The sequence below is a fragment of the Centroberyx gerrardi genome, chromosome 4 (genome assembly GCF_048128805.1).
Source record: "Centroberyx gerrardi isolate f3 chromosome 4, fCenGer3.hap1.cur.20231027, whole genome shotgun sequence".
NCBI classification, from domain to species: Eukaryota; Metazoa; Chordata; class Actinopteri; order Beryciformes; family Berycidae; genus Centroberyx; species Centroberyx gerrardi.
In genome coordinates, this window is record NC_136000.1 from 26267124 (window position 1) to 26291559 (window position 24436).

Sequence of the window (24436 nt, forward strand, 5' to 3'; positions counted from 1 at the left end):
CTACCATGCAGGCAGGTTAACCATACAGCACCATACAATACTGTCATGAAACTGAATTAGAAATCGCGTACAGGGCAAGTTATTTAAAATTGTTTATTTAAAAAAATTAAAAGAACATGAAGTTAATTCACAACGAAATACAAAAGTGATGAATAGCATGACTAGTTGAGTTCGCCAGACAGACCTGTGGAATACATGTGAAGTAGGCTAAAAACAAGGCTAATATAGTTAGCTTGCTGTCTACATCTCCATACGGTGGCCCTGAGGGTCAAAACACCACGACATTTCACAAAACACAACGACATTTCACAAAACACAACGACACTTCACAAAACACCACGACATTTCCCAAAACACAACGACATTTCACAAAACACAACGACACTTCACAAAACACCACGACATTTCACAAAACACAACGACATTTCACAAAACACAACGACATTTCACAAAACGCAACATTTCACAAAACACAACGACATTTCACAAAACGCAACATTTCACAAAACACGACATTTCACAAAACAAAACGACATTTCACAAAACAAATTAACATTTCACAAAACATAACATTTCACAAAACACAACAAAATTTCAGAAAGCACAACGACATTTCACAAAACAAATTAACATTTCACAAAACACAACATTTCACAAAACACAACGACATTTCCCAAAACACAACGACATTTCACAAAACACGACATTTCCCAAAACACAACATTTCACAAAACACAACGACATTTCCCAAAACACGACATTTCACAAAACACGACATTTCACAAAACACAACGACATTTCACAAAACGCAACATTTCACAAAACACAACATTTCACAAAACACAACATTTCACAAAACACAACATTTCACAAAACACAACAAAATTTCAGAAAACACAACGACATTTCACAAAACAAATTAACATTTCACAAAACACAACAACATTTCACAAAACACGACATTTCCCAAAACACGACATTTCACAAAACACAACATTTCACAAAACACAACATTTCACAAAACACAACATTTCACAAAACACAACATTTCACAAAACACAACGACATTTCCTAAAACACAACGACATTTCCCAAAACACAACGACATTTCCCAAAACACGACATTTCCCAAAACACAACGACATTTCCCAAAACACAACATTTCACAAAACACAACATTTCACAAAACACAACGACATTTCCCAAAACACAACGACATTTCACAAAACACGACATTTCACAAAACACAACGACATTTCACAAAACGCAACATTTCACAAAACACGACATTTCACAAAACACGACATTTCACAAAACACAACATTTCACAAAACACGACATTTCACAAAACACAACAAAATTTCAGAAAACACGACATTTCACAAAACAAATTAACATTTCACAAAACACAACATTTCACAAAACAAATTAACATTTCACAAAACACAACAACATTTCACAAAACAAATTAACATTTCACAAAACACAACAACATTTCACAAAACAAATTAACATTTCACAAAACACAACATTTCACAAAACACAACAACATTTCACACACATTTTCAATACAGTTTTCAATTTTACTGGTTTCAATGGCAGGTGTGACTGAAAAAAAGAAATGGGACAAATTAGATATATTATTACATAAATAATAAATACACAGCTTGGACCTAAATGATAGTGTGTAGAGAAAGTACAGGTCTACCGGAGTGTTTTGACATAGAACTTGTGCAGTTACAATGAAAGATAAACTGTACAGTGTCCAACTTAGTCAGAAAATGTCACAGTTTTACAGTATGGCTGACTTTGAGGGCCTGTCATGACTTTTCTAAAACAGCTTGGACCTAAATGATAGTGTGTAGAGAAAGTACAGGTCTGTTAGAATGTTTTGACATAGAACTTGTGCAGTTACAATGAAAGGTAAACTGTACAGTGTCCACTTTATTCTACAAATGTCACATTATTACAGTATGGCTGACTTTGAGGGCCTGTCATGACTTTTCTTTAACAGCTTGGGCCTAAATGTTGGTGTGTAGTGAAAGTACACATCTGCAGGAGTGTTTTGACATAGAACTTGTGCAGTTACTCTAAACTGTACAGTGTCCAGTCAGAAATATCAAAAAGTGTAATACATGCAGGCTAAACGCCGGAAGCGTTATTTTCTGTTAATTTGAACCAGCGGAAGGCATCTCTCAGAGCCATTGCTCTGGTCCCACTTCCTGTTACCTTGAGTGACAACGACTACATCCAATCAGTAACAACAAAGAAAGGACCTACCTTTTCCGTTTTCTGTAAAATGTTGAAATGTTTTCTCTTTTGCCGTTGTGTTTTGTGAAATGTTGTTGTGTTTTGTGAAATGTTAATTTGTTTTGTGAAATGTTAATTTGTTTTGTGAAATGTTGTGTTTTGTGAAATGTTGTTGTGTTTTGTGAAATGTTAATTTGTTTTGTGAAATGTTCATTTGTTTTGTGAAAGGTTGTGTTTTGTGAAATGTTGTTGTGTTTTGTGAAATGTTAATTTGTTTTGTGAAATGTTGTGTTTTGTGAAATGTTGTGGTGTTTTGACCCTCAGGGCCACCATAGAAAACACACCTAATCCCAAACTTCCGTTTTCGGTCATCAGTTCTTATCTGTACATATTAAATACCGGTGGGCTACTCATGTAAAAAATTTCATATTTTAATAAAAGCGAAGCTGGACTGTACGAACACAGCTGACAGACGGAGCAGCAGAGGAAGCAGGAGGCTCGTTCCCGATGCAGAGCTCAGAGGCGCGTGCTTTACTCGTACCCTGAGGTGACGTCACACACAAAAAACAGTGTTTTATACGGCTCTGAGTGATTTTTAAAAAAAATCGGCTTTCATGGTTAAAAAAAACATAATTGAAAGAATGTTTTAAGGTCTTGTGTGGTGTTGTAGGTATCTTCTTAACAGTTTTAGAGGGCTGTCTTTTACAATGGCCGTCTATGGGAAAAAAGCTTTTTGGGCCACAGGTGAATTTTAGGCTGCAGTACCACTGTTGGCCACCATGTCAAATTGGCAGCAAGGCTGAGACCTGACGCCTGGGGGCTGATGTAACCTAATCCATTTTTTTCAGCCGGTGGGTGACAGCGCTAAAATAAAGCTAATATAAAGCTTCAGATCGTCTAGTCTGCCGGAAATTAAAGAGAAGAAGAAGCAGCAGCAGGTCGGTCAGAACCAAGGACCGGTCGGAACCAAGGAGGTTTTATAGGCGGAACTGTTGTCGCTGACGAATTGCGGCGAACCGTATTTACAGTGACACGAAACTTCATTGGTTGGGATAACGAGCTAGCAGAGCTTGGTAAGTTTCTCTTCAATTCTGGCACTGAAATGATTCAAAATTATTTGAAATAGCCCTATGCTAAAAATCAAGTCTACTCGCATGCATAGTTAATTGTACACCTGAAAGTATGACTTTTACAACAGGACACGATATTCGGCAACTGACAGTGGTGACAATTTGTTAGCTTGGACGCTAAGCTAACATTAGCCGGTCAGTATAGCAACATAAGGCTGTGATGCGCCGTTTTACCGTTTGACCACCTAACGTTAACACACAGCAGTGGTGCTCGTATCTCGCAGTTGCAGAGGTGGCCATGTAGCCATTTATTGATAAGCTGTTCTGTTGTCAGCTAGTGTATCCTCCATCTGCAGTGACTAATCTGCCGAAGGGTTTTCCGGCTAACGTTAGCTATCAATGTGGATGCTTTGCTGACAGACAGGCCCGATGCAAATGAAGAGCTTAATATTACGGATGCACAGAGCGGTTCTCTGACTCGATTGTCATCACATTTCGGTTCAGTTGTGGTATTAAAACGATTTTCCTGAACTGTCGTTGATCACGGGAGGCTCGTTTAATACGGCGTACTGCAGTTTGTCAGTGCCTTGTTATAGTTTAACATGACCACAAGGGAGAGCCATAACCTTAGAGATTAAGTTCATTTTTCTTCACCTTTTAAAACGAGCAGTGTTTAAAAAGACTGAAAAGCCTACTTAACAGAGCTTACTAAAGCCCCACAGAAGTGTCTCATCAGTTCAAGAAACCCTGAGGTATGGCGAAGTTACTTAACATCTTGTAAACAGCCGTGAATATAACAGATAAAAGGTAATGTAACAGATGATAACCAGCTTTTGGGCTCCTATCCCAAACATAATGGGCTTATAATAACAGTAATAAGAAATAACAACTGAGGTGATGTAAACAAAGTGCATGAGACAATAGTGTGAAGCATAACATAACATTTGTCTATTGAAATTGAAATTTTAAATCACATTCTGAAAGTGCTTATAAAGGAAAATACTGAAATACAACAATGTTAACTAACCTACAGGCTATATGAATGAAATGGTCAAGAGGCAAAACAGTCTTTCTCTCCAGGGAAGCATAATAGACATATCAGGCTTCTTTTGCCACAACCATACCTTTTACCACTGGACATATGTGTAGTAAAGGCCTAAACTGTAAATTGGAATGTGCCACAGGCTACCATCCAGCTATTTTCCAGTGGTTGTTGAAAATGTCTGTTTTGCACTGGTCACATCCCAGTTTTCACTTCTCTTCCTGCAAGAATCCAACAATCTATAGTTTTGATTCATTTTGTGATGAAATATCTATCCAATCTGACATACCAGCATCAATAATACGTTTTTTAACAAATCTGTCTGTAATTGTTTAGTGCTCTAATGGCGCTATTCTGACGTTTGATTGGTTAGAATAGGGCAGATGAACAGAGAGGGTTGTTCATTGCTGGCGCTTCAGCTGCACAAAGATAGATATTTGTGGTCACATCAGTGCTCCTACATTAAATTGCCTGACTGCATGTTGCACATTTAGGTTGCATTTGTGACTACAGAGGCTGCCCTTTAGTTCCCTGTCCATGACTTGTTGGCATGTTCATGTTTAAAGTTTGCTATCTGTGCATTTATTCAACAGATGCGTCGTCCATGAGTTGGAGTCTTAGGTGGTCTTGATTGGTAAACACACACAGGTAGGTATGGCTATGTATAAGTAGTCTATAGCAATGGTTTGTCAAAGTTTTGCTCTGCAACCCAGCTCATTAACACATATATTACTTCTCTTGTAATGTGGCGGCCCAGCAGAAAAAGGCTGTGACCAATCTTGAATAAAAAGCATAATTTTTTTTGACCAATCATCAGAAGGGTGTGTGTGTGTGTGCGTGTGTGTGTGTGTGTGTGTGTGTGTGTGTGTGTGCCAGTGGTGATGTCAGGGGGAGGGGCAGCGGGTGTGGACCTGAGCAGGAAGTTTGTGTCGGAGGCAGAGCTTGATGAGAAGAGGAAGAAGAGACAGGAGGAATGGGAGAAAGTTAGGAAACCAGACGACCCGGAGGGTAAGAACACACACACACACACAAATCCAGAAGATAGGACACAGGACATGCATGCTATGCACCAGTCGTCTAATAAATATATATCTGTGTTGACATGTTGGTGTGTGTGTGTGTGTGTGTGTGTGTGTGTGTGTGTGTGTGTGCTCCTCAGAGGCCCCAGAGGAGGACTATGACCCTCGTTCTCTCTTTGAGCGACTGCAGGAGCAGAAAGACAAGAAACAGGAGGAGTATGAGGAGCAATTCAAATTCAGTGGGTCTCTCTCTGGTTTTTATGTCTCTGTGTGTTCGCAGCTCTCTTTCTTTCTCAGTCTTTGTCTTTTGAGATGACCATCTTTAGGATTTTATCCCCGCCAGTTGTGACCCCTCTCAAGTTCTTAACACTTCTGCTGTGCTGCCCTACCAAGGCAAAGAGCAGTCGCTTTGTTTTGTGTGTTATAAAGGTCGTTCATTTATATCAAATCCTCATCATGACCTTCATGATGAGGATTTGATATAAACAAAAGCAATGCCCATAAATGCCATTGAATAATGAATTATGAATGAATGAATTTCCTGAGTTATTCTCGGTTTCAGAACTCAAGCAGTTACCCCTCCTCGTCTTTGTAGGGTATCATGCATGACAAAACTTTCAAATCTGGTAACAGCTATATCCTAACGTTTTTGAGAATCAAACATTCTTTCCTATGATTGACTGTTCCATTGTATTTTGCAAGCCCATTGATTTCACACTCTGTGACTAATCACTTTAGATTTGTATTTGTTTTACAGATCATTTAGGAACATTCCTTTATTAACACATTCATTGCATTTGCATTCATCCCTGTACTACATTTACATCAACATAGTTAGTTTGGAGTATTTTGTTATCGCCTAATGTAACCTAATAGATAACATAAAAGAAAAGCCGAATGGAACCTAATAGAAAGCCAGCAAAAAGGATAATAAGTTGCAACCATCAATTCTATTCACACTGTACAAATGCTACATTTTAATTATCCAAAGAATATTATTTGATTGTTGTTGCTATGCATCCATAGGCTTTTATTTGTTTAGCCAGGCCCATAGCCGGCATGTTTCTGATTTCTTCTCTTCTCGTTTGGCAATGCTACTCATCCATGAATGTATACAACATTCATATTTTCTCTTTAGATGAAGGTCGCTCATGTAGGGATTTAAAACAGACTTTTATGGCTCGTTGTCTAAAGAATGCAATCAACTCTACTACCGTGTGTTGAGAGCATGTTTGTTTCCATGGCGACAGAGAACATGGTGAAAGGATTGGACGAGGATGAGTCCCACTTCCTGGATGAGGTCTCCCGGCAACAGAGCCTGGTGGAGAAGCAGCGCAGGGACGAGGAGAAGCAGGAACTGTTGGAATACAGAATATCCTTTATCCACGTGTTGTTTATATAAAAACGGACCTCCTCGTTTTGATTTGCCAGTGGTTCTGTAGCATGGCTTGCCAAAATCATCTTATAATCTTGCAGCTCCACTGTGCTGTCCAGGATGGCAGAAGATAACTAGTTTTGCAGAAAAAAAACAGAAGCACTCACAACTGATGGAAAAATGGAAGTTCACAAGTAACAAATTTTAACACAGATATAAACGAGGAAATGGTGTGCCATTTCACTGTGACTGCTAAAGCAATATTCACTAAAAAAACACTGTGTCATACTAAATACTGAAACACAAATACTGAAACTGCTCAATCTTTCCATTGCAGAACAATAAGTGGATCGAAGAGCTTATTTGTCAAAAAGACCATGCATATCCCATTAACGATAAACCCTAAAAAAATCTAACGTTAACCCGAAAACCTTGCCTAAACCTAATCCCTACATCCAATATTATCTTAATTCTAAATGAATCCATAAACTGGCCATAAGTCAGCTTTTTACTCCCCTGTAGCACAAAATTACCTTAATATACCTGCAAGGGGTTGATAGGGTTGTTGATCAATACCAATGATTCAAAAATGACTGGCGGCTAAGCCAGAGACCTGTCAATGTTGATGCAGTTTCTACTGGTCGCTGATAGTAGGTGATAGAGGTCAACAGACTACTTAATGCACCTCTAATATGTCAGGCGTCCTCGAAGGGAACCAGAATGATGTCCTTGCAAGATAGAGCATATATTTTTTTTTAAATTCATGTGGAAAGTGTAGATATTCCGTCAGTAGGTTTGGACCTGTCCAATAAGTGTGGGTCTGCTGGGTTATAATGGGATCAAAGAGCAGAGAGGATAGGACTGAAGTACTGCTCTCTTTACTTTACTCATTACCAAGCGACTTGTCTCCGTCTCTCCTTCTCAACTTTAGAAGAGGGTTATGATGGATTATCTGTGCATTTGTGCAAGAAGCCTAAGACTCCTTTTAGTCTAAGATTGGCAGGTAAGGAGAAACAGATGTAGCAGCACAGCGTGAACTGGATTTTGAACCTGTCCAGGTGTGAATACTTGTTAGACTTATTAGCAGAAAAAGTTCCATGATGCCCTTTTGTCAACATTTTACTAATGAATTTGGCCTTTCAGAAGAGTACGAATGCATAGAGTATTAGAATCATTAAAAATGCAGTATTCATTGCTGTAGTTTACACACTGTAAGAAGTTGCTATATTTATTTATCAAGAGTCCTTCTAAAGGAGGTATTGTGGTGCTGTGCAGAATCCCTGGCCTGCTATTAAAATGCCATTCAGTTCAAACAGAGCAAATTGTAAGCATTGACGTCCTTTTCCCCAAATGATATAATTATTAATTTACTGATATCTTTTCCAGTGTTTAAAAATGTTATTTTGAATGAACCATGTCCACACCCATTGCAATTCATATCACAATTGCAATTTGTGGCCATTAAATCACAATATGATGTATTGTTACAATTTTGCAGCAATATAGCGCAGTTTCACCGTAATTTTCCCAATAACCCCCTTGCTGCTTGGCTTAGCTTTTTCAGGTAATTTTGTGTACTTGATGCTAACTTCAATAGTTTAGGAACACACATGGGAATCTCTTAGTTCATGCTATGCTAATGTATGATAAGCAGCTTTATGTGTGTTGGCAGAGGCAGACACCTCTCCGCCTTAGTCAAGCTCCTGCTGGGACCGCACCATGCATACATTACACACACACACTGGGCGTCCTCTATATGTGCCCATCATTATGTACAATATACAACACTATGCTGGGCACAAATTGAACTTTCTATAAACATGAAAAGTAGCTCTCTCTAACTCCTGCATGCACATAAACTCAGTTAAAGATAATGTATGTTGTGCACCTTTAGATGATGTACAACAGCAAGTATGTGGTGTTTCTATCAAATTTTGCTCCATATTGGTTTTGTCCTTGTCAGTTGTGCCTCAAGCTCTGCTACATTACAGCACATGGTGACATGGTCAGCATAGCAGAGGAAAATAGGTATATGCATTCATACACACTCGTTAGCAAAAGTGAATGTACACACTGCATTTCTGTGTCTTTGTGGTCTCTTTTCCTCTGTCTGTCTTTCTGTGGCTTGCTCTATATACGCACCACTATACTCACTGTCTCCGTTTGAATATCTTTTTCTGTCTCTCTTCCTCTGCATTAGAGTTTCCAACTATCCCTTAGCTGTAATATGGAATTGTCCTGTAATGATAAGAAAAATGTTCCATTCCTTAATGTATTTGCTTTGGTAGATTGTTCTGTTGTTTTTCAATCTTACACACCGAAAGTACAAAATATTAGTTGCAGCACAATCCACATCTCAGTTGTCTCAAAGCTTATAAGCTTTATCTCCTCCTTTGTGATCAGCAGAGATTTAATAAGGGGAATCAATAAGGGATAATGTTTTTTTTCTGCATGCGCCTTATCAGTGTAGTAACATTTTGTATGTGCAGTTTTAAGAATTAAGAAGTCATGTTCTTCTTGCTGTCGGGTGAAAACCTTGTAACTCCAGTTTTGGTGATTTTTATGTTTTACTCCATTTGAAGATTGTATGCTCTTCTATATGTTGCGAAAATACAAATCTTGGGTTTATGAAAACCTTTCAAAACCTATTACATAAACTTAAAGTCATTGTGGTCAAGCGGAGAGCTGACATTTTGGTCACCTGACAGCAGCAACTCTCTCCCAAAGCCATCAGGAATATATACATATATGTATGAATTCTTAAAATTCTGTTATTCTACCTAAAGTGTAAGTGCTTGACCATATGAAATTCTTACCACCATTATGTCCACCATCTACACTATTAGTGTCTATTATTTTCCATTGTTGAAGTTCGCAGCCATCTGTTTAGTTTTTACTTGTGTCCCTCTCTATCTTTGTCTCTGCTGACAGACAGGTCTCTGTCAGACAGGTTCGTCTGCAGATGGAGGAGAGAATGGGTTGTCGTGGAAACTGTATCGTAGGCTGGTAGCTACGGCGACGGTTTGAAGCACTCATTTGCCGCTGTGAACATAAAGCACATGCACGCATACACACAGTCACACACCTTACTTATCGCAGTGAAAACTCAGGACGGATCGCCTTTACATCGGGTACATCGTCCTACCGCTCATCTGGCCTAGTTCATGTCTCCCGAGTCCTGATCTCTATCGCTGTCTCCTCACTTTATTTGCTCTGTCTTTTTTGTCTCTCCCTCTCTTAGTCCCTGCCTCTCTCACTCTCTCTACTACATCTCTGCCCTATTTCATGTCTCCTGAGCTCTTTCAAACTCTTGTCCTTGTTTTTGGGTCTCTCTATCTCTGTCACGGTCCTCTCTCTCTCTCTCTCTCTCTCTGTCCCTCTCTCTCTCAGTCTGTCTCTCTGGGGTTTTTCTTAGCTTTGTGGAACTGTGTCACTTTTTCCAGGACAGTGATGGAGCGAATTCGTAGCTCCCCCTGAAGGGAGTCGAGACTGTAAACTGTAGAATGGACCGAAGTTTCTCAAAGTCTGGTCCCCGGACCTTCACGGGATACTGATGGGCAAACCTCGGCTGATTTAGTTTTCTTTTACATGCGTTAGGTTTTATAAACTGTGTTTGTTGTCTACCTGCCCCCGAGCCTCCGTCTTTGTTGCCTCTCCATTATGTTTTACTCTCCTTAACCCTGTGCTGTCACAGCGCTCTAGTGAAGCGGGCAGCCACCGAGAGCCGCCGAGAGCCTGAAAAGAAGGCGGGGCCTAAACCACTAGGGGCGGAGCAACGGACCAGCCACCTGTCTCAGGCTCATCTACTGGCTGGAGCTGTCAAGAGACGCAGGTACGCACACATACACACAGCCTTGTAAGTAAATACTGTATTTGAACCCACTCATCAGATCTGTAAACAAAGGATTCAAGTAGTTTTTCCAGTGTCTGGAAACTTGTGTGTCCTTAAAACAAGTTAGCAGTGCCATGGTGCAATATCTAGCCTGCTCTTGTCTTTGGTAGGTCTGCTAATCCACACACACACACGCACACACACAGAGAGAGAGAACTTGTTTGGAAGTCTTGTGCTAGGCAAAATTGAAAGTACTTTGCCTGACATCGGAGATTTCTTTTTCATTTAGATGGCAGAGTTTCCCGTATATTGATTATACTTGGGAAGCCTATCCTTGTTTTATATTGTCTTTGGGTGCTGTGATGCACTAAGCTTGCATTCAAACCTGGTGTATCTCATTGGCATAGTTTAGAAAAAAACGAATTCTGTCAAGAAAAATCTGCAAAATCCTCTGTTGCACAGTAAGTGATGCGTTTTATGTTTATGGAAGCAACAACAGCAGTTTGTTTGGGATAAATATAAGAAAGTAGAAAAAATATAAGAAGTCGCTATCTGCATTAAGTGTGATTATTTATTACATTATGTTCCGTCAGTGCAATGACCGCTTATCACCCAAAGTTATCTCCCCCCTCTGTTCTCTCATCCAGTTCCTCCCAGCTGTCAGACAACGGCAAGAAGCAGAAGGTGGAGACTTAAAAACCTCTCAGTCGGCACACTAATGTAACCTCTGCGATTCTCTCCTGCAGCTTGTCCCAGTCGTCCGACAGCAGCAAAAAACAGAAGGTGGAGATGACGGCGACGACAGCGACAGGCAACGGAGACAGACACACAGGTGGGCTGCAGCCCGGGGCCTAGCGGGAGAAACACGTCCGACGCGGACAGAAATGTAGATGCGTCTTCCTGGAATCGGCGAGTGACAGACTTATCAGGCCAGAAAAAAGACAGACTCATAGCTCGCTGCTCAACTGAATGATGGATGGCCGGAACATGCGCTTTATTCCGCACTTTCTTCAGCACTCGAAGCTGGAATTGCCTTTTTAATAGGAAATGGTGACCCCCTTCTCAAAGTGAAAGTCTCTTTGATGTAGCTTCAGTGGAACAAAGCTTATTCACATTTAAGCAATTCTGTCTCAGTGTCTTTCGTTTTGATAAGTTGATAAAAGTGGCGGTTTTCAAAGTTTTTTTTTTTCTTGCTACACACATTTCTCGAAACGCACCGACTGATTTCGCCGACCCGGCTTTTGGGTAAAAGTGAAATTGACCCTGATTCAAGATTACTCATCTGCTAGTCTGCAGCATTTTATTCAGTCCACCTGCTGTGGCAACATAACAGGCCCTGTTAAGCCAGTGGTGGCAACCCATGTGCCATGCAGTGCCATGCAGCGCCAAGAGTCTGCAGGTTTCCTCTCCAACCAATCACTACACCAGCTGATTTCACTGATTAGTTCCTCCTCTCTGGTTGAAGGCCTGCTGGCCAGTGAAATCACCTGGGCCACGTTCAAACCTTGCACCGTAGCGTTTGCTCCCAACAGTGTGAGGTTCGTTTGATCCTATGTTGTCCTATATGGTTTGATCCAGTTCGGGATGATTCTGCATTTTCATTGGCTGCATACAAAGGCCTGTCACGTGGCTGTGCAATTGGCTTGGAGAATTATTCGAGAACAACCTATAACAAACGCTTCGCAACAGGACGTTCGACATTCTACATGTTTGGGCTATTGAACGCACCCCTGCTGTAGTCTTTGGTTCGGCCCTTCATCGCACATGGCTGCCCATGGCTGTGTTAAGCTTTTGTTGAAACTAGTCTGTTGAAGCCAATGGGACAACGATTATCTGCTCAAACCTGGCTGTACTCTCTCTCATTGTGTTTTGATGCCAACCTGCTCTTTTTAATTCCAGTTCTGAGAATATTCATGCTGCTGCCCACCGCCGCAGTAACCGTGTATTGTGCTGTTCAGAACAGGAGCGAGGAGCAGCAGCAGCAGGAGGAGGAGGAGGAGCGGGGGGAGCTGAAGAACAGCGAACGCTCTCCGGCCTGACGGCGAAGAGCCCCTCCGCTCCCCTGGGCGCCGGTCAGGGCGTGCTGCACCTCCCGTCCGCGGCGGTGTGCGTCGGCGTCCTACCGGGACTCGGGGCGTACTCCGGCAGCAGCGACTCCGAGAGCAGCTCGGACAGCGAAGGTAGCGTGGACGCAATCATCTCGCCGTACCCCCGGCACGGCAGGGCCTACAGATAGACACACACACACACACACATACACACACACACACACACACACAGGTACCCGAAGTATCTTGGCTGAGAAGGCTATACATCCACATAATTATATACAGATATATACACACACACACACACACACACACACACACACACACACACACGTGACAGAGACATACATGCAGGCCACACATACACAGTTCATATCATATTGTATTTTACAGATACATCAGTACTGACACATACACTGGCAGACACACACTCACCTCACACGCACACCTTTAGCAATCTTTACTGTATTCCTGTTGTTTTCACAGCTGTGAGTTTTACTGTTGCTCTTTGTCACTAGACAAAAATTCAGCCTAGAAATATATATATATATATATTCCTAATAAATAGTAAACATTTGAACCGATATCTACGACTAAATCCCGTCAGATGAACTAAAATCTGTGTATCTATTTGTGGTTTTGGTATTGTGGCACTCAAACATGACGCCTCCACCCTTCCTCCCCCCCCCCCCCCCCCCCCCCCCCCCCCCCTCCTCCAATCGCATCTCACACAGTTTAAGCCGAGCAACCAATCCCGCCCAGCCTCTACCCCGACGACATCCCGCCCCCCCTGCCCCCCCACAACCCAAGCCACAGCGACTGCACGCTGTGCTATTGGCTGAGGGAACAGTGATTGACAGCTGTGGAGCAAGGAAGGAGACTGCTTAGACTGTGTCACATGATTCACACCTTTAGCTATCAGCAGCAGAGGAGAGAAAGCCGGGGCAGGACGAGCCTCTCTCTTTTGGCTCAGACCAAGCGTCTGAGCGATTTGAGGGAAGAGTCATTGAGTGGTAAAAAAAAAAAAAAAAAATGTTTTTATTTGTGTTATGTCGTGTGTGTGTTTTTTTTTTTTCTTCTTTAGTGCTTTGTTTAAATGTCCCACAGATCGATGATCTGTGGAAAGAGTGCTGGACTGTTTTACAACAGACTGCTGCTGTCTCTACTACTGCTGGTGGTTTGAGCTGTCGCTTGTCGGTCAGATTCTGAGGAGAGATGAATAAAGAGCTTTCCCTTTTACCTGGGTCTGTTTACTCTGTGTGTGTGTGTGTGTGTGTGAGGGAGAGGGAGTTAGTGTATTTGAGTGACTGATGGTGTTTGTGGTCAGATGAACATTTACATTCGGGTGCTTTTCCTGATGAACAAAACATGAGATTAGATTTGTAAGCCTTTTGTAGCATAGTTCTGACTTTTGCATGTCCTAAATGGGGACCAGTCAGACCCTATGTGGTTTTCCTCATTTTAGACGGCCATGAGAAGACCACATCTGTACCACGAGTTAAAAATCACATTCACACACCGTGTCATCCAGCCCATGATGTTTGGTAATTTCGGCCGGTGAGGAATGATTTCTGTTTAGACAACCATAAAAAGATCTGATCTAACTAAAGTACAGGTACTGGCACTTTACCTGAGTATTTCCATGTTGTGAGACTTAATACTTTTACTGCACTACATTTCAGACGGAAATATTGTACTTTTTCCTCCACTAGATTTATCTGACGGCTGGAGTTACTAGTTACTTTGCAGAATAAGGTTTTACATGCAAAACATACGATAAGCTCATAAATTATGTTGCGTTGTGTGTTGAGTATAAACTCCCCAACAGTATATGGAGCAGTTAGACCGACAACATTAAAATACTTCTTACAGGTTAATGCTTCAATAATGTAATACTCTGAAAGGGACCGTTCAAAATGAGTACTTGTACTTTTGATACTTAAGTACATTTTACTGCTTACTGCTTTTAATACTTATATGGTTTTAGTAAAGTAAACTTTTGAATGCCAGACTTTTACTGTAAATTAAGTATTTTTCCATTATGGTATTGCTACTTTTACTGAAGTAAAGATTTTAGTACTTTTTCCACCACTGGTTAAAAATCAGATATTTTCTACCTGTGTAAACCTAGCCAATGTCACCCTTTGCTATGATCAATAGGTATACTAGGTACAAGTTACAAGCAATTGCTGAACTATATGCTCTAATCTATGTGTAATGTACAGTAATGATTAGAGATTTTTTTTTTTTTAATTTAGCTGTTATACTGAAGTCTGGGTCAGGTGTTTGGAGACAAAGTTTATCCCCATGTTGTGCCCAGGTCTGTCGGACTGATTTAAGTAGCTAGGTCTGTGACGTTTTTAAGTCAGGATAGCACCAGGCTCCCAAGGGTCCTCATTATGACTGAGATCTGCCACCGGCCTTGACTCACTGAGGCGGGGAACATTATCCTTCTTGGCAGCAGAACGATGATCTGCTGTGTGCTCATGGTCAAGGAGCGGCTGAACATGTGTTTGAACACTGGGGGGAGATGGCCAGAGTCAATCCATCAGTCAATTACTTTGTAGAAACAAAGGTCAGTAATGAGCTTCAGTGGGTTTACACTGCAGTTCATCTCTGCTAGAAGCAACCTGGAAAATTTGAAATATGCAAATGAACATTTTCAGTTATACTCTCTTTATTTTATGTGTGTTGCTTGCCCTCCACCACTTCAGTCAAATTAATCAAAAGCAGAATAGCACAGGGAAACAATAAAACAGTAAAAAAAACCATTATACAAATGTTTTAATAGGTGGTTTGAAAGATAATGTTGAATTGGGCTGTCCTCCAGTTTCTAAGGGGTTAAAAGATGTGAGATGTAGCGAGGAGCCAGACCTAGATGAGCCATAAATTTCAGCAGTAAAAATTGGGCTAAAACAAAACTAATTTAGGTAATTGGATCCTGGGATGTGTGTTCAGCCTCATCAATAACCTGGCGGGAGAACTGTGCGCCAGCCTGACTGGGACAGGAACACAGGAAAAATGTGTAAAAGTCTCTCAGCGTCATTAAACAACAGAAGCAGTCTCATTTTTGTAATGTTCCTAAATTGATAAAATGTCTCTGAAGCAGCAGTCAAAGAAATGCCTTTGTAGACGCAGGTGTGATGTTCACAGCAGAAGATAAAGAGTGTGGTGAGATGTGTTCAGGGTCGGTAACAAGGACCTCACTGTCTGAAGGCAGTTGAAGGAAATCTTAGTACATTTAGTCACTGACATCATACTGCCAGCTAACTGAGGTTTATTGGTTAAACTGACGGATACAGATGAATATCGTCGGTATGGCAGTCAGAGGAGTTGCTATGGCGACGGACAACAAGGCCAAGGGGGAACATGCATAAAGAAAATATCATCCCAAGATTCGAGCCCTGAGGCACACCACACATAATCAATGAATCGAAACAAACGATCGCTAGTAGAAGACAGAGTTTGAGAAAGGTGAGATGAACCAGTCTGGTGATTATAAAAACATGTTAAAGGTAAACAGTCGTGTCGAAGGCTGCTGTGGGTCAAACAGCAACAACACACAGCGCTTGTTAGAATCTGCATGCACTGATGGCTCATTCATAAACCTGAAACATGCTGCAGTACAGTAGTGTGATGTGGAAGAAAACTGGATGGAAATTTTTCACAAATTTTACTTCTCTGCCATTTGTAGGGGTTGCTTAGATACCATATTCTCCAAAATCTTTGAAATAGGTCTAGTTATTAAGGACTGATTTATCAAGGTAAAGTTTTTTTTTATTCAGGAGATTGTTAACATTATGTTTTTTTTTACTACTAGCTTCATCTTTGTTCTGATATGATTGGTCTTCTCAACAGAAAAGGTCAGAAAGGTCAGAAACAGCAATAGAAGAGAGAACACCACCAGCAGGGGAAGTCAGTAGTAAGTACATATGGATAATAAAGATATGGTAAATAAAGATATTTAATTTTGTGATTATAGGAAGTAACTGCTACAGCTGGAAGTAATGGACATGAAGCTGGGTGGTTTTCCACCTTCGTTAAGCTCTACATTTCCTTTTAAGGCTGAATGTTTTCATCTATGCCTATGATGAATATGGGTTTTATACAGAAAATCTGAAACCCCATGTAACCCAGATTATGTTCATATTTCCATTTAAAACCAATCAATAGAGGACACTGATGTACCTGCACCTCCAGTTTGAGTCCAGGTTCCAATTAGTTTTCTCTTTATTAATTTTAAAACCAGCCATGAAAAACAATCAGCGCTGGCTCACATAGGGTTAAAACATTTTTTTTGCTCTGTGTGTGTATGTCCCTCTCTCTCTCTCTCTCTCTCTCTCTCTCTCTCTCTCTCTCACACACACACACACACACACACACATACACACACATCACTACATTTTCCAGTTTATTAACCTGAGTATAGACATAGACACAACTTTAGAAAATTCATAGCAACATGTTTAATACAAAGATACACAACAATACACGTCGTAGTACAACTAAGTACACAATTTAGCACTGCATAAAAGGTACATTAAAAACATGTCATAAACATTGGCTTGTCAGAACATAAGTAACATCATATAAATATACATTCGATATATGCATGTCAGAAACTCCTCTTCCGATTCCGTTCCACTTTAGGAAACTCTTAACGCAACCACACATCAACACTTCTTTTCCAGTCCGCAGAATCTCATCGTTCCATATTTACAAAATCAGATAGATACATATGTGTGTATAAATAAATAAATACAAATCATGCATTTGTGATCGTCAGCATCATTTTGTAAACAGTGAGTAGATATTGGCGACATGCAGGGTGAACCGAGGTCTTAAGCAGAGTCACTGACATACAAGGATTTTGCAAAGCTACCAGAATCGGCCCCCGCACTTCGCAGCCGCTTCAATGGCGGAGTACGTATCCCACATCTATCCTGTGTTAGTGCTGGAGCTGCCACCGTTAGCCTATTGCTCCTCTGATTTTTCTCATCTAGAATCAAAACCTCTCAAGATGACTTGGAGATCAAAATCGTGGTTTTAAAATGAAACATTCCTCTTCCATCCTCTGAGAAAACACCCTTCATCTGATCCGGCGTCTTTAAAGGATCCGTATGACAAAGTGCATTTCGACCACTGATATATTTCAACTTAGGAGTGACTTTACACCGAGGAGTTGTATGTATCACATGGTATCAATCACATAACACACACATGCATGAAGCAAGAATTCTAGCTCCTGATAAATCAAGTTTTCATACTCTGGAAAAAAGGCTGATATTATTTTTTTTTTCCTGCATATTGATGAAATCATTTGGACACCTGCCATCGCTGTAGACATGCAAGGTCCTTTACATATTATTAGCATATTTCTCACCGAAGAAACGGATGGAATCACACTGGAGAGCGGACCAAACATTACTCATTTTCAAATATAATGCTGGGGACGTCTTCAACTTTTGGATTTTCTGTCCACGAATCATTTTTGTTCACATTTGTTCACAGCTGATGTAGACTCTCTCGTCGTGTATTGTTTGCCGTATATGAGAAGAGAGGTTTCGTTGGAGATATTGTACAGCATATGGGCTCCGGTGTGAGCGAGGGGCCTCTCACTCGGGTGCCGGCTTGTTGGGCGACAGATTCCGCTGTTTAAAGTACTGGGTGACCTGCTGAGGCAGCTCGGCCAGCACCGACTTGGCCAGGGTCTCCTTGGGTGCCTGGGCAAACACACACATGCAGAGAGAGAGAGAGAGAGAGAGAGAGGGAGCGAGAGAGAGAGAGGGGAGAAGAAGAAGAAGTAAGAGAGAGTTATTCTAGATTGGATAAGTTAAGGTAAGTAGAATATATGTTTCCTCTCAAACTTGCCTATCTATGTGGGAGAAAAGTCAGTGTGCTGCGTTAGCTGCAATTAATTGTTGTCATGCTTTAAGGGAACGAGGCAACACAGCTGGATGGAAAATATGAAGAATATGTATTAATGTATATTCCCAGAAAAGCTCTATTTTTAATGGCTAATATTATATTTTGCCGATTCACAGAAATACTTATAGTCGGTGGAGAGTGGACAGTAGGGGGTCTGAATACACTGAACACACACACACACACACACACACACACACACACACTGATACATGGGAGGGGTTGGGATTCATTATCTATGTTGGTTAATTGATGATTAAATTCTAGTTATATGCTTTGGCAATATTGTTTGTTTTTAAACTACCATGCCAATAAAGCAAATTGAACTGAATTGAATTGAATTGAACTGAACTGAAGTGAGAGAGGTATGAGTACACGTCTGTGAATACACTGTTCCACACATACACAGCTACACACACACACACACACAAAGACACTCTGGCATGATCACAGATGCAAAAAAAGGTATACTTTTAAACACAGTACATAGCCTACTAAACACGCAAAAAACTTTCAAACACACTCTTATATTGAGTTGCACCCCTTTTTGCACAGCGTATGGGTAAATTCCAAAAGAGCAGCAGCTCCATGTGCAACGCCCTTTGGAACCTAAATATGGCGAATTTTCCGGTGTTGATAAGTGTGGATTTTTCCAGTGGCAATTATTTTGAGCTGACAAGTGTTGATTGGAGAGCTGCTCGTCCACTTATAGAGCTGCTATGGCTCCGGGGCGGCTTTTCACAACCATCTAAAAGTGTGAACTCTGGGTGTGGACTTAAAGAAAACACTGGCACAGTGTTGATGTTTGTGCTCACAGAGCAACATGACAACATGAACAATGACTGCGTTTACATGCACACGGTTATGAGGCTTATCCCGGTTTTGATCATATTCGGGATATGGCGCTTACATGGAACACAGAGAAATCTGGTTATTCATATCCCCGTATACATGATAGATACTAGTATCCCGGTTACTGATTACTGCATGCTATTTGCGCAGGCGCCTGTGACGTTTACAACACAAACCGACAATTTTGAAATCGTTAATCTGATATTCCTCTGTAACTGTTAACCTTAAATTAATTTGACTGTTTTGTTTTGATGTTTGGCCATGTAGTAATGCTTCTTTAGTATTTTCCACTGATGCTGCTGCTGCTGTGGAGCTGGTAATTGTAACTGGGCACTCTGAAGTGTAGATGGCATGGTAACTTCAAATACTTTGTGCCCGAGATCTATGGGAGCTGATGAAAACTAGAAAAACCTCTAAATCCCCGTTTCCTCTTTTGCCAAAAATGTTGCCATGGCAGCCGGCAACCTAGGTTACATATGACGACAACAATGACAATAATAGACACCATCCATCCAGTAAAAATGAAGAGATTTGAACTAACACAGAAAACATGACTATGCTCATGCTTGAGCTTGATTGAAAATATCACACATTCACAATTTTACACACCAATCACTCCTTTTATAAACCAATATGTTTTCACTGGTGGTAATAATATGGTATGAAATCATGTAGTGTAGATTGGGCTTCAAATTTTGTTTAGTTTTGTTTGTTCTGAATGCCACACATTAATATTTCATTTTCTTTTTACCAGAGCAAAACATACTGGTGAAGCTTTTTTTTTTATTTTTTATGGCTGATATTAAACAGTGTTTTTTCCTTGTGGATGGGAGGCATGCATATACTTTGTTTTTGATTAGTAATTGATTTATTGGTCGGCTCTTGGAACAACGCCAAATTCCAGCATCATGTTTTCGCAGTAATGATAATTTTCACTCACTTGACCTTTAACCCTTCCAGCCTCCGTCATAAAGATTTCAATGAATCACCGTCTGTATTGATTCATCTTCTAACGCACTGCAACCCAAGTTACCTAAAGTTACGTAACAGGCTATTTTGAATGCGGCAACGTTTCTGAGTCACTGGAAATCACATATGCTATCAAACGACTTCATCGCTGGCAGAATGCAACAGCTGGTCTCCTCGTGAAAGTGGAAAAGAAGAAGAAGAAGAAGAAGAAGAAGAAGAAGAAGAAGAAGAAGAAAACAGTTAATGCATGTGTTGACTTTATCCACTACAGTGACTTCTACCGTACTGTCTGGTGTACAAGCGCACACTGGATTTCTCTTATGCAGGACTCTTTGCAGCCTAGAGAGCGCTGTGCATTGCAAAAAGCGTCAAACACAAACAAACCAACAAAAACATAGAGCCTAGATCTTCTAAAGGTGCTTCTAAAGGTGCAAAAATGACAATATCTTAGCCATATTTTCTCTCTATATATGTATGTATATGAGGCTATCATCTGAATGATTGAGATGTAATCCGATCATATTCCATATTCGTATACTGTATATCTCAAATATCTGTGGCCTTGAAAAAGACTTGACTCATTATGGTCATGGTCTTGGTCTCTATTTCCTTTGGTCTTGACTTGGACACCATAGCAAATCCAAGCTACAATCAATATAGATTATAACTTCTAATATAACTTAATTGATAGCTAATAACTTCTATTACAACAGTTCAAAGTTCAAATGAAGATAACTTGTGCTAGAAGTTAACCAGTGAACATAGCTCATCACTTTACCTCACTCTCATTATTCTGCTTTCTTCATTTCCCTCTCTTTTTCTCTGCGTCACTGTATGTCTCTCTCTTCATCTCTCTGTCTCTCTCTCTCTCTCTCTCTCCCTGGCAACCTTTATTTCTCCCTCTTTATGCCTTTATCTCTCTCTCTCTCTCTCTCTCTCTCTCTCTCTCTCTCTCTCTCTCTCTCTCTCCGTTGCTTTCTCTCACCCTCCCATCCAAAAACTGGAGCGAAGCCAGAAAACACTGTCTGTTCCTCCCACCGCTGAGGAAGTCAGCTCGCCCACTACCAGCCCACACACACACACACACACACACACACACACACACACACATACTACGAACCGAGCCCGCACATGCACAGCCTACAAATGTGCACACACACACACACTCAGCAGCCCATGCACACATATAGCGCACATGTGCGAACACACATGTAAATACTTTGTACATGTATGCTCACCTAACACGAGCAAAGACACACACACACACACACACACACACACACACACACATACAGCGCACCGTCTACATGGTGTTTACTCTGAGCCAGATAGATAGGCAGCATGCCTCATCTAGCCACGTCAAAATATGTGTATGTGTGTGTGCGTGTGTGTAGCTACAATCTGACTAGCAACAGGCTGCCATTTGGTAACACAGCCAGACATAGATGGGGTGACATCATATCATTAGGTAATGCCTCTATCACAGAACTAAAATGGAGTCAAACTGACATTGCTAATCACATCAGCGAGTCAAAACACCGGCTTAGCTGGCATCAGGGCAACTGGAGACTGAAAGACGTCAGACTGCACTCAACTTCAACAAAACGGTTGTTGGACTTCTGAAATGGTTCACTCTGATTTTGAGTTCAGTATTCATTAGTTCAGAGAGATCCTCTTCTATAATGCAAGACAAGTAAAACTATGTAAAGAGAAGTTCTGGTGAAAGAAGGCTGCATGTTGTTTTTGAATATTCATGTTCGAATGCAGTCCTGTTAATACTAGTGAATAGGCTTTGAAGAGAACTCTAGCCCCTTAAAAGGACAAAGGACTCTGTGTGTGTGTGTGTGTGTGTGTGTGTGACAGACCTGGGCCAAATAGTTTTAGCAAATACTTAGGCAGGTGCCACATAGGATGCTTTGCTACATAGGACAGTGTCCAACACTCACGTTGCGGAAGTCCCTGAACGGGACGAACTGCACAATGTCCCGCACGGCCTCCTCTCCCGTGTTGGACCTCAGAACGCTGGCGTCTCCGTCCAAGAACTCCATGGCGGCGAAGTCGGCGTTGCCCACGCCGATGATGATGATGGACATGGGCAGCTTCGCCGCCTGCACGATGGCGTGGCGCGTCTCGTCCATATCGCTGATGACGCCGTCTGTTATGATGAGGAGAGTGAAGTACTGCTGCGGAGGGGAAGAGACAGAGAGGGAGAAAAGGGGAAGAGGAGAGGGAGAAAAGGGGAAGAGAAAGAAGACAGAGAGAGAGAGATGAGGAGAAGGAGGGAAAGAAGACACAAAAGAAGATGATGACATTTAGTTGAGCTTTGCTACGTTGTGTCATTATCGAATTTCATCCCAACTGCGGATCACAAAAAAAAAAAAAAGGAATCTGCATCAGGAAAGATTTATGATAATGATGATGATGGAGATTATGTTGAATGTTGATGCTAACCGGCAGTAATGGTAAGTAGAGTGCCACATTGCTGTAGAGGGGGAGAAAAGGAGCACATGGACAAAGACAGAGAGAAGGTGGTAATGGAAAAAAGGCAATAAAGGAGAGAGAGTGAAGAGGGGATAGGAGATGAGGGCTAGAAAACAGCCAAGAGGGAGAGAAAGATATAAAACAGAATGAATTTGCCTTTTCTGCATTGCATCGTCGGGCCTCATTCATATGACAGATCACACCATCTGTCCCCGGAAACAAAAAAAACCCATAGAGGTACAGAGATGAACGAGAAGAGGAGAAGAAGAAGAGGGATGAATGAAGCATATGGGAGTAGAAGGGAGGAACAAACAGAAGTATTATAAGTATTTTACTTCTTCCTACTCCATTTCGGACATGTAATATTTATTTATTTATGTTGTTTAGTGAGAATTTGTTGTATACGTTTACTGTTAATTTTATTGGTTATTCTTGTTTTGTTTTCTTACGTATGTGTACATATATATATATATATATATATATATATAAATGTGTATATTTATTGTTTTTTTGTCTTTTTAACATGTTCGAAATAAATAAAAAAATAAAATAAAATAAAAAAAAAACAGAAAAGCAGAGGGGGAGAGATTAGGGCTTTGTAAAGTCGCATGATGTGAGGGAGAGTGGAATATCTGGCTGTAGCATGTTGCAATCGACACGCTTTCCTCGCATCTTTTTCTTCAACAACGTCTTCCAACATTTGTTTGCCACCTACAGAATATACATTAGGAGAGGCAGCACAGTCCTCTATGTGAGAGGAGGTCAAAGGTCAAGAGGCCCAAGTCCCTTCACTTCTGACCATGCACGGTAATATCTGTACCTTCTATACCTTCTATTTGTGTCTGTAAAAACAGGATAAAAGGGGATCGTTCCTCATGTAATAAAATGTAAACATCAGGCTATGCACACGTGACAAACAAGTCGTTTTTAGACCGTATCCTGTAGGCTAAGCACAGTCATAAAATCTTATTATAAATGCAATAAGAAGAGAGAGCGCTATTTTAGGAAGCTCTACTATATTGCAGTCTGAGATGGATAAAGAGAAAGAAGGACTGCAAGAAAGACTAAAGGAGAAAAGAGAGAGAGAAATGGACAGTTCATGAGAGAGGGCAAAGAAGAAGTATGGGGGACAAGGAAGGAAGGAAAGAGAAAGAGAAGGATAAAAGTTTGGGAATTATGTGGTAGATTGATTGTTATTATATTATTTGGAACTCTATTTAAAGTGGCAATCCTTGAGATCTTCATTTCTTGGTCCACTAAACAATATTTTCTAAAAAAATGTGATTCAAAAGAAAAATGATACATCAGAGAAATAGTAGTATAGATGATATTTCAAATTCAAAAGAACTACACCAAGAACAAATACATGAATACTGAATACATTTCAGCGTTTGTAAGCGGATTTCAGTCAGGTGCATCTCAATGGGTAGAGTCTGACACAAAACAATACCAGGGGGATCTGTTCCCTGTCTAACTCACTGGGTTGAGTGTTCCTGGATTAGGGTTTCCATTCCCACTGGTAATGAAACCGCTGTTAAAAATACACACGTCCGCCGCGCTGCGAGCAGATCCC

General features: G+C 40.8%; 2 protein-coding genes and 1 long non-coding RNA gene across 3 annotated transcripts in view; 2 read left to right on the forward strand and 1 right to left on the reverse strand.

Annotated features, from left to right (window-relative positions):
* The first annotated feature begins 3258 nt into the window (after positions 1 to 3258).
* On the forward strand, positions 3259 to 13339 carry psme3ip1 (proteasome activator subunit 3 interacting protein 1). Its single transcript, XM_078283263.1, has 8 exons — positions 3259 to 3323; positions 4956 to 5010; positions 5239 to 5370; positions 5522 to 5620; positions 6632 to 6753; positions 10449 to 10588; positions 11335 to 11420; positions 12547 to 13339. Exons 3-8 carry the CDS (start codon positions 5244 to 5246, stop codon positions 12822 to 12824), a joined length of 852 nt encoding a protein of 283 aa, XP_078139389.1. The 5' UTR covers positions 3259 to 3323; positions 4956 to 5010; positions 5239 to 5243; the 3' UTR covers positions 12825 to 13339.
* On the forward strand, positions 7599 to 10266 carry LOC139910540 (uncharacterized). Its single transcript, XR_011784576.1, has 3 exons — positions 7599 to 7759; positions 8748 to 8784; positions 10200 to 10266. It is a non-coding gene; the product is annotated as an uncharacterized LOC139910540 (long non-coding RNA).
* A 3748-nt stretch (positions 13340 to 17087) lies between the features above and the next one.
* Positions 17088 to 24436, reverse strand: part of cpne2 (copine II) — a 57512-nt gene continuing 50163 nt past the window's right edge. Inside the window, exons 15-16 of the mRNA XM_071897863.2 lie at positions 22329 to 22565; positions 17088 to 18359 (exon numbers count right to left, since the gene is read on the reverse strand). Coding sequence (XP_071753964.1) covers positions 18252 to 18359; positions 22329 to 22565 — 345 coding nt within the window. The 3' untranslated portion in view covers positions 17088 to 18251. The remainder of the gene's footprint in view (positions 18360 to 22328; positions 22566 to 24436) is intronic.

Coding starts and splice junctions, on each gene's coding strand:
- psme3ip1 (XM_078283263.1), top strand. CDS start 5,244: ATGTCAGGGGGAGGGGCAGCGGGTGTGGACCTGAGCAGGAAGTTTGTG. Junction 10,589..11,334: donor GGAGCTGTCAAGAGACGCAG/GTACGCACACAT, acceptor TCTCTCCTGCAG/CTTGTCCCAGTCGTCCGACA. Junction 11,421..12,546: donor CAACGGAGACAGACACACAG/GTGGGCTGCAGC, acceptor TGTGCTGTTCAG/AACAGGAGCGAGGAGCAGCA.